At 42.8% G+C, this 15572-nt stretch overlaps 1 protein-coding gene across 1 annotated transcript in view; it reads left to right on the forward strand.

Moving 5' to 3' along the window:
- Window positions 1-15572, forward strand: part of ARAP2 (ArfGAP with RhoGAP domain, ankyrin repeat and PH domain 2) — a 1093539-nt gene that overhangs the window by 460135 nt on the left and 617832 nt on the right. Inside the window, exon 15 of the mRNA XM_069202133.1 lies at window positions 14203-14334. Coding sequence (XP_069058234.1) covers window positions 14203-14334 — 132 coding nt within the window. The remainder of the gene's footprint in view (window positions 1-14202; window positions 14335-15572) is intronic.

Genomic DNA, 15572 nt, shown 5'->3' on the forward strand with positions numbered 1-15572 from the left:
AGCTAGTGAAGCCAGGCCCCTGCAGAGTCTGCTATATTCTGCGGCCAGGGCTAGGGCTCTCCACCAGGAGGAAAATGAGTACATAGTCAGGAACTGGGCCAATTGGGGCCAGAGTTATGGGCATTTAAAGATTTGCCCATTTAAACAAGACCTAAATCAAGAAACGGCATATGTGATGTTCCGACACATTTCCAAGTAATTCTCACGTGGAGAGCCAAACCCCCCGTAGATGACACAGTGATCTCTATTTATTAGGGGTCAACTTATTCAGGGAGTGGGCATGCATGGGGCACCTTCTCCAGGATCTTATTGGGCCTAGGGTCCCTATCCTCCATGCCAGTGCCAGTTTAAATGGGTCCCAGATCCCAACGCCTGGTGTCCCAAAGACCAAGGCAGGGTCCCAGGACCCTAGAGGTTGAGGAGGTGCTGTAGCTGGAAGCCTTTCCTTGCACCCTCACAGACAGCTGGCAGAAGATAGGGACTGTGGCGGCTCCCGTGCAAGCACAGTGTTGCAGGAAGGATAGCTGGCAGCGCAGGAGTGGGCTTCCCACAGAGCTCCTATGGTAATGATGGCTTGGGTGCCCTGAGTGGGACCTGAGCACCCAACCAACAAAATGTTGGGAGTGCCCCATAATGCCTTGTGAGAGGCTTGTTCTCATATTTCTTGTCTTTAGTAGTGCCATAAGGAAAGCAGGTACACCACCATTGAACATTTTAAGTGAAGTGATGTGGGTGCTGCAGGGAATGCAACATCTCCCCCCCAACCCCCCAAGATGGACTAGTCAAAGTAACCCATGTCTCCTAGGTGACAGGATGCATGGCCTTGGGAGACTTTTTCAGGTTTTTTAAGCACACCCTGCTCAAGAGCTTTTGCTCAAAATGATGAACTTCTGGCTGCAATTTATGGGGTATTGTAGTATAAAAGAAAGACTGAGGGCATGATGTACAAAGCATTTTTCCATTCACAAACTGCCCGATTTGCAGAATTGGATCGTATGTGACCGGAAAAATACTTTTTCTCATGACAAACCTTGTTAATATGCTTGAGGGAGGTCTATTTGCAACCCATTTGTAACTGCTAGAAGAGTTTCGTAAATTAACAATAGCAATTTCGTAATTGTGATTCACAGGACATCACAGTTATGATTTTGCTGTTCCTAATCTTCGTACATCTGGCCCCTAAGACATCTTATGCAAATTTGAAATACCTTATTTCAAGTATATTGCTGAAAATGATTTTTGATAAACATTACAATACTTTTATTGAAAATAAAGATTGTATTTAAACATGCATACTGACTGGATTGAGCTGGTGGTGACTTCTTAAATGGTTCTTTTAATTTTAATGTAGTAACCCTCATGAGACAGCCTGATACGCCTATTTTATTCAAAATGACACCTCCTTGTATTGTGCTGTTCTATCTGTTATAGCTATGGGAGGAGGTACTGTGGTTTTGAGGTCCCTAGGGGTCGAATGTGATTTCAGAAGTCCACCAAATCCATTTACCTAATGTATATGTCTTTAATGTATTGCACAGTATTTAGTAGTGTGTGTAATAAATGTACTTTTCCTTTTTCAAAACAAAAGCATTGTCTGGTCAATGTGTTATTGTATGCAGGCAAAAAGCGATTACTAGCCCACCCCACCTCCGCTGAGTGGGCTAGTGACTGCTCTGCTTTGCTACCCCAAAAGAGTCAAGTGCTTTAATGGGGCACTTGGTTTCCAGTAGGGAAACAATTGTGGACCTATAAACTGCTTAGGCCTCAAATCCTGCTTAACTAATAGTCCAGTTTCATAGATTGGTTGCAGTAGAGGGATCAATAGTACCCAGTTCATCTACACCTTGATAACATTTGATAAGTTTGGTTTTGTCACTCACTACCTTTGCATTATGTGCAGATACAAGAGTGCAAGGTTCTGAGGGGAATTCAAAGATTTGAACGTACGAAGGATGTGTGAAGGAGGATGTGGGACAAGAAAGCACTCCCACATATTTGTCATGTGAAGACATTGATGGTTGAAGTTTTAACTGTGTTACTATGACCAGTTTGGGCAAGGCAGGCTTTCACAAAATGTTTGCCATTTAGAGCATCCAGGCCATAGTGTCCTTTGAACCCCAGCACTACACACACTAGGCCTTTATGAGGAAGGTTTTTCTATATAGGTTTAGGTATTACAACAGCTACTTCCTTGTATCTGGGGTTGTAGGGGATGGTTGAGATCTCCTGGAAATTCTCACGCTTGTCAAGAGCAAAGCGGAGTTCCTGTGAGTGAGTCCACATTGAGTCATTCTCTTTGCACAGATTTTCTCGCTATTGGGGCACGCCAAACTCCACTCACTGTAAGGGTGCAGTGAGAGTGGGGAGGGTAGAAATTACCAAGAATTTACAGACCTTCATTTGGATTCCCACCAGAAGGGTGGGGTGGTCCCCGTGTTAAATGTTCCATGGTGCAGATTGTGAGAAATAGTTGTGATTCCCACAGTCCCCACAGGGTATCTGTTTGGGTGGGTGGGAGGGGGAGCTGTCTAAGGGTGGTTCATAGTGGTGGGTGGCCCAGTAAGGCTATTGTTTTCATGATAAGAGGTATGGTGATAGCCCCTGGTTCACCTAGGTGGGATAATGACTGGCCCTGAGGAGATATGAGAGGGGGTGATGAACTCCTTAGTATCCCTGCAGGGGTTAGTAGTGTACCCTGAGATGTCAGGGTAGGATAGTTGACTGCCCTAATAAAGTGAAAGATCTCATCCTAGGTCCTTTGGAGTCTCAGTCAAGAAGGCAGCAAACCATGGCTGTTGCAGATTGTTACTCTGAGCTGTGGATTGTTGCTCTGAGCTGTTAGAAGGACAGGCTGCAGCAGCTCTCCCTTAGCAGACTCCAACTGGTGCAAATTAGGCATACCAGCATTATGGATTAGGCCTAAGACCACTTGAAGTTCTGGGTAGCTCGGCAGTACAAAACATAATTTGGTAGCAGTGGTCATAAAATAATCACAAATCTTCACTAAATCATGTGCTCTGGTTTTAGTAAAATGTCACAATAGTATGGGATATGCACAACAACATTCAGTGCTTCTAACAGTGTCCAGTACCCTGCTACCAACAAGGTGTTAGCTATGTTGTATTCTAAAGAGGAGTCCCAAACCAAACAAAATTCCTCTATGACACAGGAGCACCCCTAACCAGCATGCATAGTCCATTTAAGAAAATGATCTAAGTATTCTTAGTGGTCATCCACTTTTATTTGCAGAACTTCTTGTGCCCAAACAGGTCGAAATGTGGCCTGTATATATACAAATATAAGGCTATCTGTTTATTTTCATAAATTGAAGTAGGATTTTGTTGTGTTTTGTTTTTGGATTTAACTGTTTTGGTACTTCTAAATTCTTTACACTTTTGAGTTAGCCCTGTCTTCTTTGTGCCATGGGCACCAGGGAGTGAGCCCAGGTTTAAATTACTGAAACCTTTAATGGCACTAACAAGGATAGTGACATTATTAATTAGTATCACTGCAAATCAGTAGTACTATGCCCATCCTTCAGAAGAGTGAATAAACTTTTGACCAGCTGGGAGTATACACTAAATTCTCTGCAGTTTTCTGCGGCAGATGCACTGTTTGTAACTTAGCTACCAGCAGTGGCCCGTCCTTTAGGGCAGAGGGGCCATGCCCCCCCACCTTTTGTCCCTCATGAAGAGTGCCTGCCAGGCTGAGCGAAGGTCAGCCTGACAGACACTCGTCATGTTCAGCTCAAGCAGCCAGGAGCGAGACATGTGCGATTTGCGCAGACTCCTGGCTGCCGGAGCTGAACTTTGCTGGGCTGAAGAGGTCACACCTCCTATGGGCGTGACCTCCTCTGCTCAGCAAAGGTGCCTTGAGGCCCTCCCCCTCGGTGACAAGTTGGAAGCATCACCCATTGACTCTGACCTGGGCACTTCAGGTTTAAGCCCTGAAGCACCCAGGGCGAGTGTCAATCAGTGACACCTCATCACAGAGTGGGGTGGTGTCAGAAGTCTCACTGACCCCATTTCACTCTGTGACAAAGTTGGGACTGCTGCCTTCCCTCACTGGCTGACCTAAGGTCAGCCAGTGAGGGAAGGCAGCAGTCCCAACCCTCCGGGGACCTCCGAGCTGAAGTTAAGTGTGTGTGTGTGGTTTTTTTAAACAAATGTTTGGTGCGTGCGTGTATGTTTGAATGTTGATGAGTGTTGTGAATGGATGTGCGAGCGTGAATGAATTTGTGAGTGGGCTGCCCGCCCCCTCCCTCCTAAAATTACAGGCCGCCACTGTTAGCTACCAGCTGGGAGTACACACTAAATTCTCTGCAGTTTTCTGCAGCGGATGTACTGTTTGTAACCTAGCTGGGTTCAAACTTGTGACATGCAGGTTTTAATCCACTGACCTATGTTACTTGTATTGGACCAGGTGACCTGGCAAAAGCACAGGTTTCTCTAGCAGTAGCACTAACCAGCTAAACTGTTTTGCTGTCAATACCACAGCCCCAAAATGTTCTGTTGTGACATGATGTAACACCTCACCTCAAGGGGTGGCGATTTTTGGTTTGGGGGTTCTCTTATTTCAAAGAGACTGTATGAGTGTACACAAAAGTCAGGGAGCTCACTTTTTAACTTAAGCATATTTCAGAAGAGAGCTGCTGCACTACATTTGCACAGGAACTGGTGTTGCCAGTCCATTACAGCGAGACTGGCTTGGAAAAGAGATGAGAAAGAGACGTACACGCACTGCTGGTGATGACTATCCATGGAAAGTACATACAGTGATGGCAATGCTGCATTTGTTATCTATGCAGAAAGAATATCACCCGCAGTGCTGTCTGTACCTGTGATGTTTGCGATCGAAACTCGAGATCCAGTTTGGGAAAGAGAAGCAACAACACACAGCTCCATTCCATCTGTTTTTTAAGTGCATATTGCTGTATTATCCAGGACTGTTTCTTTTGATATTACGTTTTCTACTCATTGTAAGGATCTGCAACCAAGCCAGAAATTTAAAATAAAGCAAAAGTCAGACGCAATAAGTAATGGCTCCGACAACCATGCACCTTCCATTACATGGACTCAAACTGGCCCGCAGAAGCTCCAGACAAAGCGACGCAGCGCACATATCTGAACGCCATGTTAGAATGATCGCTGACGGTGTTTTTACTCGTTTTGGGGTGCGGAAAGCGAGAAAGCAGCATGCTCCATCTGCCATCGCACCTCTGTGATTGTGATGGCAGGCAGCAGCAGAGCATCACCTATAAATAGTGTAATGCAGTGCTAGAAATGAGTGGGAACATAATTTCAGGGTGTGTGGGTGTAACTGCTTTTTAAACATCTTGCATCCATGACATGCTCTGAGCTGATACTAGTGCTAAATGACAACTCTGTCAGCCTGTGCCTGAAGCCAGATAAAATTCATTAACCGATGGCTAAAAGAGCTTTTTTTTAAAGTCCCTACAGTATCTGTACGCATGTATGCATATGTTTCTGCGTGTCTTCTGAGTTATGTGATGATATGACCTCTCACTTTATACCTATAGCTATCTATAGGTGAGACCAAAAAAAACCGCTCCTCACTTTCTATGTAAAGTTCCTGAATAACTTGTTCAACTAAACAAACATAATAGTTCAGAGATTAAGATGAATATTACGCTTGATGTAGAATGGTTTAGTTACATTCAGTGTAGCATATCCAGCCATCAAACCACCTCAGAATTTTGATACCTAAATAACTTGATTGGATAAAACAAAATCTATACCTCAACCAATTATAGTCTCTTATTGTCCTTACACCACACTCATACTCAATATTGTAGGACTAACACCAAAGATATATTTCACAAAAACCTACAAAATTTATGAGAGCCGTCCAAAATTAAAGGGACGTCTTCTCCACTTCTCTCACCAGAAGAAAAATATGTGATTAGATTTGACCGGGATTTGTGAAGTGCACAAATGCCCAAAGGCATCAAGGCGCTATAGTCTCAGTGGTGTGATTCCACCAGCATGGATTAAAACAAACAGTAGCATGCTGGATACCCTGTATCGTGAAAAGCAAGATGTCTTTAAGGCTTTTCTGAAGGATGGATGTAATCTGATACTGATCAGATGACTTAGTAGCAAGTTCCACAGTCTTGCGACCGAGAAAGCTCTACCTCCCCATTTTTTCTATTGAAATCTGGGCACTGTCACTAGATTAAGGTGGGCTGAATGAAGATTTCTGCCAGGGGTATAACTGTGAAACATTGCCTTAATTCCCACCATGCAGACCTTATGCACTATGCAGACAGCCTTGAACATAATGCATTTTCTTATTGGGAGCCAGTAAAGATCATGTAGTCCTTTGGTCCCTAACTGCCTTTTAGGAATGTCCAGGGTAACCCTGGCCAACGCATTCTGCAGTAACTGCAGTTCAGGTTGGGTGCTATTGTTGGTGTCTAAATAAAGGGCATTACAGTAGTCAACTCTTTACATAAGTAATGCGAGGGCCCCTTTTTTCCGTGCCAAGAGGGGGATGAAAGGAAAGATTTTCCTCAACATTCTGATCACCCAGAAACATGTTGACACAATGTGGTTGACCTGAAGATCTAGAGAGAGCTTTCACTCCAGCATCACCCCATGGTTCCTAGCCTTCTCTGTAGGCATAGGAGGAGTTCCTAGAGTCCCAGGTCACCAGTTATTGTTCCAAATGGAGGTTTGTTTTTCCAAAGAGCAGTAACTCAGGTTTTTCCCCATTAAACTTTAGGTAGTTCCTTCGCAGGAAATAACAATTATGACAATGCTGTTCCCAATCTCCGTACATCTGACCCCTAAGGCACATTATGCTGATTTTCAATCTTTTATTTCAAGTACATTGCTGACAATACTTTTCTATAAACATTGCAGTGCTTTTATTGAAAATAATGATTGTGTTTAAACATGCATCTTTGATCTAATGGTGACTTTTAACGTGGTTATTTTAATTTTAATGTGGTTAACCCCCATGAGAAAGTCTCAGGCCTAATTTATTCAAAATGGCACCTCCTTGTATTATGCTATCTGTTATAGGTATGGGGGTTTTACTGTGATTTTGGTGTAATGGCCTTCTAGGGGGTCGAATGTGATTTCAGAAGGCCACCAAAGCTATTTCCACTTACCTAACATATATGTCTTTAATTTAATGCATATGATTTAGTAGTGTGTGTAATAAATTTACTTTACCTTTTTCAAAGCAAAACCATTGTCTGGACAATGATTTATCGAGACTCATTGCATGCAAGCAAAAAGTGATTGCTGTCCCACACCACCTCCCCTGAGTAGGCGAGGGACAGATCCACCCAGCTATTGCTGTCATGCAGTGATTGAAATTAGCTGAAATAGTTCCTGTATCTTTCGTAATTCACATGATGAGCTGTGTGTCATCCACATAAGAAACCACTTGTAGCCCAAAAGAACTTATAATCTTACCAAGTGGCATATGTACACGTTAAACAGCATTGAGCTTAAAGATGAGCCCTGCAGCATCCTACATGGCAGAGAGAATGTGTCTGACAAAAATTGGTTGACCGCCACCCTTCGGGATCTGTCTTTAGGGAAAAAAGATAGTAGTTTCAAAGCCTTGCCAGAGACACCCAATTTCTGTAGGCGGTCGACCAGAAAAGATGGGTAAATTGTGTCAAAGGCCGTGCATATATCCCAACAGGATCAGCACCATACCCTGCCCCACATCCATAAGCCACCGAACACTGTCGGTGGCCAACACCAATGCTGTTTCAGTTATGTGATCATTCCAGAACCCCCCGTGATATATCCAACCAACTTTGCTCTTCCCTATATGTCTTCAAGTGGCTATTGAGATGTTTTCCAAGATCTCAGCAGGAACTGGAAGTAGAGGGATAGGTCGAACTTTTTAGGGTCCAGGTTAGGATTTTTGAGAAGAGGCTTCACTACAACTTCCTTCCACAACCGAGGGTAGCACATGGAAGAGATGGCTTCATTCATTATGGATAAAAGGGGGTGCGCTACCAAATGAGCCACGATGAGGACGATTTTAGGAGCACATGGTTCAAGGGGAGAGCCTGACTTAGTGTTAAGAAGGTACTGTTCCACAAGTTGTGGTGCAAGGAAGGGAAATACTGTAAGCCTTTTTGCAGTTTGTTCTGTGAATTCAGAGGAGATGGGGGACTCTGACTACCATTCTTTGCTAAAGGGCAACAAACTCTCTGCTACTGATTTTAACGCTTTGAGCTCATTATAAATATTGGAAATTTTTGATTGGAAGAACCCACAAACTGATTTTATAGCTCATGTGAGCCTGCAGCTACAGGTGGAACCAGAGGTGTGGATAGTTGCTGAACAGTTTTAAAGAGTACTTTAGAAGTATTTGTAGCCTCAATTAAGTTGGTGCAGTATTTAGATTTTTCTTCTTCAAGAGCTTTCTTATATTCTCTGATAATAGTCTCATAAGCAGACCTTTCTTGCTCTCTGTAATTCTTTCTCCAGACATGTTCCTGGCGACGGCAGGCCTGCCTGAGCACCCTCAGTCTATATGTGAACCAGGGGGACCAGGGGGGCCAAGGGTACTCCCCCCCCCCCCCCCAAAAGCTCGAGTTCCTGTGTGGGAGCTATCTTAGCCTCAGCCTCACAAAGCCAGGTAGAGAGATCCTCCGCCCCCTTGTCCACATCCTCCTGAACAATAAAGGGCATGCTACCCAGCACAGTCATGAAGGATTCACCTGATACCATGTTCCAATCCATCCTAGGGTGTTGGAGTGGAAAGGAGTGTCCCTCACATGAGGAAAAGCCAGTTCAAGGGAGAAGGAGAATGCTGAATGATCTGGCCAGCTAAGGGGAAGCAGAGACTTTCTTGAACGGCTCACTCAAACTATAGACAGACTCCTTGGCTCAACTATATGGCCAGATAGTGACATGTTTGTCTAGTTGCGATCGAAAATATAGGCTGATTGTTCCTAATGTGGCACATATTCCAGAAGGAGCTCTGCCTCGCTTTCACATACACCATGAATAGAAAGTACAGTTTGGTGTCTGAAAAAAATCAGCCTGACGTCTGCATTTTAATACTAGTTGTGTTGCAGGAAAGAATATTGGTATCGAAAGGCGTTAATGCCAAATCCACAGACAGATAAGGAATAAAGGGTGACACAATACGAAAATTGTGCTGGTTGTCTTTCACTGATGTAACTGCAGACCCAGCTCGAAGAGATGCTGCAACATTGATGCCTAAAGTGTGCATAAGAGTTTGCTGAGAACTGTAAATCTGAGTTTCCGCTACAATTCTGTTCTGAGAATAAAGGATATTCAGCTGGCTGATTGTCGTGTGCGTTTAGAAATTTCTCTAGAGGTTGGAGAATTTTCTGTTATGACCATACTCTAAATCAGGTGGTTACTCAGTAATTGCTGATGAGTTTTAATTAGTCGTGGGCGAAATTCAAATTAATTCAGGTAATTTCGTGTTACACTTGTTACGTGAAATTCCAGAAATTACTGAATTACACCATTTCATAAAACTGTGACCATTCACAATAAAAAGCTACCGCAAATGATGCACAGAAAGAACACAGCGTGAAAGGCTGTTGTTTACAGAACTCTTGTATAAATGCATCCTGGTGCCTATAGTTGACACAAGGATGCATTTCACGCTAAAATATTGAGCGAAACAGAAGATTTGTTATTCACGTAATTTTGCCATTTCACGTAACTACGCTAAAGCAAATACATTTCGCACACCTGTAGTATTAATGTAGCAAAGTGGAACAATTTGCATTACGTCTTAGAGTTTTACAGTACACAGTTTTGAGACCGCAGACACCTTTGGGTTAGCACTGCTCCTATTGCATAATGTAACAGCCAAGGCAATTTAACAATGCGGACAGATACTCTTCCCTTCCCATGTGTGAGAAAGGCAAATCACTCAGCAGCCAGAACAATATACCGGCAGCGATTGAATGGCACTTAAGGGAATTATTTGAAGCTCCTAGAGAAGTGGCAATGTAAGCCTGCAATGTAGTCAAAATCAGAAAAAATCCTCAGCATTCAGAAATACAAACCGAAATTTCGCAGTTGTCTCGAGTGTGCTGCAGCCCAGAGCCTTTTTTACTGACATCCACGTTAGAAACTCCAAGGCCCTTAAGGTCACCTGCCTGAATATATGACTGTACAGATTTTGTTTTGAAAGAAGGTGAATACCGCAACACAACTCACATATTGGGTAAAACATATTTCAGATGCGCACTCTCTCGTGTAGGTAGCAGGTAAGATACTGTATTCCAAAACTGTAGGAAGTGTGCTTTGGAAGGTCAGCTTTGCCAGATGACACCGTATCATTAGTGATGAACTCTGGGCACAGACCAGGGGGGATGTCACTCACAGTGGTGTTATTACTTAAATATGCCTACTCTGCTTTCCAGTCATCCAATTATGTGGCATTGACATAGAAACAGCTGTTTTATTGTTAGAATACTTAAGGAGAGAATATTACAGAGTGCCTTTGTGACTTGAAAATTCAGCAGTTTAAATTCTCCACCTTTTATTGCTGATAGGTATGTGAACAGCAAATGAGGCTAGAAACTGACCTCGAGACCCATCCGACAGCTCGTGGCCTATCTACCTACCTTAGAACCTGGAGACCCTTGTTAGAACCTCGCAATTGCTCCCTTTTTTTTAACCCTTGCTCACCTTTATGCCTGGCAGACTTATTAAAATGAGTTCTCTACTGTGGTATCGTGTGCCGCATGCATGCAACTGACCACACAGACACCAAGATACTGCTTAAATGCCAGTCCCTATTTAAACAGGTCCTCTTTTTATTAACTTCCAGACACAAGATTAAACTATTCGTTGGATGTCCACGGGAAAAACAAACTTCCCTTCTTTGGTGTCATTGGTATACAGGCCTTGGCAACCCACAGCATTACGTCCCTCCCTTAAACAAGAGCAGCAACACGAAACAGTTTGAACCAAAGAAAAAATACATAATAACATCGGCTTTTGTACAGAATATGGGAAGCGGCCAGGTCCTTGACTTTGGTGGCGACATGGTGCTTTCTGTTAGTCTGATACAAAGTCTTTATGCCTCTGTGGCGGGGCTGGGTTGGACATTAGGTGATACTACTCGTCCCCCCTTCATTGGTTCAAGGTCATTGATGGGCTACTAGACTAGATCAGTCCTCCCAATCAGGGGAGGTGCCTGGAAACTGTATCTTAACCTGTTCCTTTGCAGCTCCCCCCGCTTGGGTGTTGCCTTATTCCACGAGGTTGTCCTTGGTGGACTCAAGGTCTGATAAGTTAAAATCCTGGTTTGCCTGCATCTTTCTGAAATGTGAAATGTTCCCAGCGACTGTTTCTGTCCCTCTCCCCGGGGTTATTTTTGTTCCTCTCACTGCCATGACAGTCCACAGGCTTCTTCGAACAGCAGACAGAATTTGTCACCTGGCACACTATCTCCTAGGTGAATGTGGTGATGCTTAGCATGCCTCTGATGTGAGGCCTGTTTGTTGTTCCTTTCATGCCAAGAGTCAGAACAATTTGTGGGGTCAGTATGGCAGGCCCAGAGGGGGGTGATGGGATAGTGTCCCTGATCGCCTCTCTTAGACACAGCTGGAGGGTATCCCTGTGGTGGAGTGAGGGGTCACTCGTTATTCTTGCAGGAACGTGTAGCTGGTGTTTTCCACATTACTTCCTTCAGCTGCTGCTATTTTAATGACGTTGATCAGAGTTCTCACAAACCTTTCCACTTCTCCATTGGCCTGGAGCCACCTTGGGGTGATGTGCCTGTGTTTTGTGATGCAAGGCTGGAGATACTCTGCCTATTCTTTGCTGATGAAAGGTGGTCCGTTGTCTGTGCTGATTTCTCCAGTCAGCCCATGAGTGGCTGTGATTTTTCTACTTTCTGTATGACTTTGGAAGATGAGGTGAATGCCACAGTTTCTACCTCTGGTTTTCTGGAGAAATCGCCTGATGATGGTAAGCATGTGTGTGCTGTCGGGAAGGCTGCCACAATCAGCACTATTGCGTTGCACTGGGCATTAGGACCCTCTTCTGTGATGAATGGGGCTGGAGGTTCAGGTTGACTACATGTGTGTGAAGCACAATAAGCACTGCATCATCACAAATAATACTGTAGCAGCTATCACTAATACAGACTAAATATATCGCATTCTGCACATTCATTATACCCTGCGCCTTGTCCTCTGTGGATAAAATAATTCAGTAATATTTAACCTTCTCTGAGGTTAGATAGCCTGGGCCTACTATCTACGAACTGTGGGAGCTTTCATTGACTCGTTTGAAATGATGAGCATTTGCAGGCATATCCTGTATTGTAGCAGAAGGACTGCTGCTGCCTATAGAATCTCGCTGGCCTTGTAGTTGGAAGAGCAACTGTGTGATAGCATCATGAATCCCTTGTACAACTTTTCAATATCAGGGAGTTAGACACTGCGTAATTTGCTTTTAATTACATGAATCTCAACTTTTCCTGTCTGCGTACAGGTTTTTAACACATGGGCTAAGTAGGCTCTGGCCCAGGCCTCCAGCCTTTCAGTGCCCCGGAGCCAGCTCTGTTCTGCAGAGTCCCTTTCCTTCATAATCTTGAATAATTCTTTAACAGATTTTTTACCTATCGTTTTACCTAAATGTATGTTTAATGTTGGTGATGTGTGAGAGTCCATTACAGCCATTCACAGAAATGTTGTGGTTGTTTCATGCAACGTTCATAAAAAAGTTTCTTTTAGATCAATATAAGGCCTCACATATGCTAATTGGGAGGGGGTCACAGATTATTTGCAGTAACGTTAGTGAGCTGCTGCTGTGTTACAATATTGAAAACACACATCACTATCCATGAATATTAGATTCAGACACATTTAGCATTTGGACGAGTGTGCCTGTGCACAGTTAGTTACCTGGGCACAGAACGCATGGAAGAGCTGTAATTGCATCATAAATTCAAAACTGTTTCGAACAGAGGCCCCGAAATCCTTAAGATGTCTCTGCAGGTTTGAGTGCTCTTAAAAGATGGTTAGGCTTCCATTTTGAAGCTAAATATTGCTTGCAAATGGATATTTTGTACACCATGTGGTAAGCTAGTCCTTTTCAGTTGTGATACACTACTCTACTTACACTGAATAGAGCAGTTAGGTCCATATCTATAAGCTTATTTTTTTCCAAATAAATACTCTATCCACATTAGTGCCCTGATTACAAGGGGCCGAGAATGAGTCAGGTATTTTATCACACCCAATAAATACATATAGCTCGGGGTTTGTTATTTACCTCGTATGATAAATTCATCATATTCTGTTTTACCTAAAAAAATAGGGAATTACTAGCGGAATTGTTTTTCACCACACCGAATTACACATGTAAGAATTTACCACACTTTTCCCGTAATACATTTTCCCAAGTGTGACATGCTGAAATCTGCCTGGGGAAATTGCGTGGTGAAGGATGGTTATTATGAGGACGTTATTGGGAATTTGGTCACTGCGCAGATGGGCACATAGAACTGCATTAACCGCCTAAATTGTTATTAGGGCCTAAGAAGAAAACATGCAATGATAAAACAAGCTCTCGCATTACAAGTCGGTGTAAATGCTGCCGTCTGTCTCTTGGTTCCATAAAGATAAACACACACAACAGAAAATGGTGGCTGCTAAGCAGAATGCGCATGACGTAAACAGCACAGCACCCTTGGTATATTTACCCGTGAAACACCCAAAAATGGACATAGTGAATTCAGAAAGTTCTTGCTTACTTCCTTAACTGCGTAAAGAAACATTTATAAATAAGGACGCTCTTGTTTTTTGAGTTTCATTACTATTAAAAGCGCAAATATTTTATGCCCCCGCAGACTGTAACAGTTTATGGTAACATGTCAAATAACATTGTTTCCTGCGTTCTTTCTGCGGGTACATCAAGTCAGAAAAGAGTGATCTTCTGGTAAATTAGGTAAAGTATGACTCGCTCACTGAAACAAATTTTCACAGAAACGACCGTGGCGTCGTGTTCATTTCCTAACACTTTATGTTTAATGACAATTAGTTTTCATGATTCTTTCTTGTGAAGTGATGTAGAGAAAGTTCCCTGGCACTTGCGAATGTAGGGCCATTATTAGTTTTTCCGTATTTCCAGGTATTAGACTAGAGATAGCAATCAGTTGAACCCAGAAGTGATTCTCTGCCTGACCTTTTCTTCCATTTGACAGATTATCCGAAGTGTGATCCTGCGGCTGAAATTGGATTTCATCCCGATTCATCACTGTCAACCTTCCTTTGTGGATTTCTATATAAGGCTGCTAGTGCCGCTAAGCCATGTCCAGAGAAGAAGCTGAAAGAAGGTATTTTGTGTAGATTTCAATATATTCTGTTCTCTTCTGAAAGAATCTCTGCGCCGCTGGCTGTCAGAAGTAGCATGTCTGAACTAGTTTGGGCAGGATCCTATACTATTAATCTACTGCAGAGTTGAAGTGACCGACACTGCACAATTTGAGATGGGCCCTTCATGTGCATACTGCAATGCCTCTTCATACTCGTCCACCTGTGCTTCATGGTATGCCTTAATTATGCGTATAGTGCAGGGCTGAGTTTTGCGCAGCAAGAGGCTTAACAGCTTTAGTTCTTAGACCAAAACTTGCTAGTTTAATATATATTTTTTTCTAGATTTATATAGCGGGCACTTGGTCCAGTGGCATTAGAGAGCTTTACATAAGCACCTGAATACATCACTCTTTGTCGTTTTTCTTTTTTAGGCACAAGGAATGAGTGTGATTATTACAATTCATAACCATGTACAGACTATCCATCGATCCAGAGTTAGCACCAAAAACACCAAACAACGGCCTTTGAACGTGATGGGGCGTTTTGAGACATTGCTACTGTTAAAAGTGTGGTAATAGGTGCCATGCGCTCTACAGGATGTTAGTAGAGTTAAGAACCAGGGTAAACCTTGGCAAGCCAATATATATATATATATATATATATATATATATATATATATATATATATATATTGTTAGGGGAAGAGTTCGGCAATAGTTGGGCAAACGTGTGAACATGTGTGTATGTGTGTGTGGTGCCATTCCTGTCCTAGGATTAAATCGATATAATAACCACATTTTATTATTGATGGTTCACTGATAGTGTATTGCATGACTTGTTCTGACTATGATGCTTACTCTGCTTTTACCTGTTTTCTGAGGTACTGTGGTTGCTTAAATCTTTGAATGTGGTGAATGTTGTTCTGTACGTATGCCATGAACATGCCAATAAAGAAATACTAAAAACAAAAACAAAAAATAATGTAATAGAGCATCTTGGGCTACAACGATATAAATTCAAGTATTATGGTAGTTTGGCTGCACGCTAAAATCTCTAGATAAAAACGAAAACGTTCGTAGCAGAGAAATAGGTCAACCCTTTTATCTTTTATGACTTTATTAAAAACTCCTAATCAGGACCAATGATGTATGAAATTCCGTGTGCAGTGATGACCATTTCTTAGCACAGTAAGAGAACATCTTGTGTATTCTCTTCCCATGTCCTTTTTAGCGCAAAGCGAACAGCCATTGATGAAGCCA

The sequence above is a fragment of the Pleurodeles waltl genome, chromosome 1_2 (genome assembly GCF_031143425.1).
Source record: "Pleurodeles waltl isolate 20211129_DDA chromosome 1_2, aPleWal1.hap1.20221129, whole genome shotgun sequence".
Classification (NCBI taxonomy): Eukaryota; Metazoa; Chordata; class Amphibia; order Caudata; family Salamandridae; genus Pleurodeles; species Pleurodeles waltl.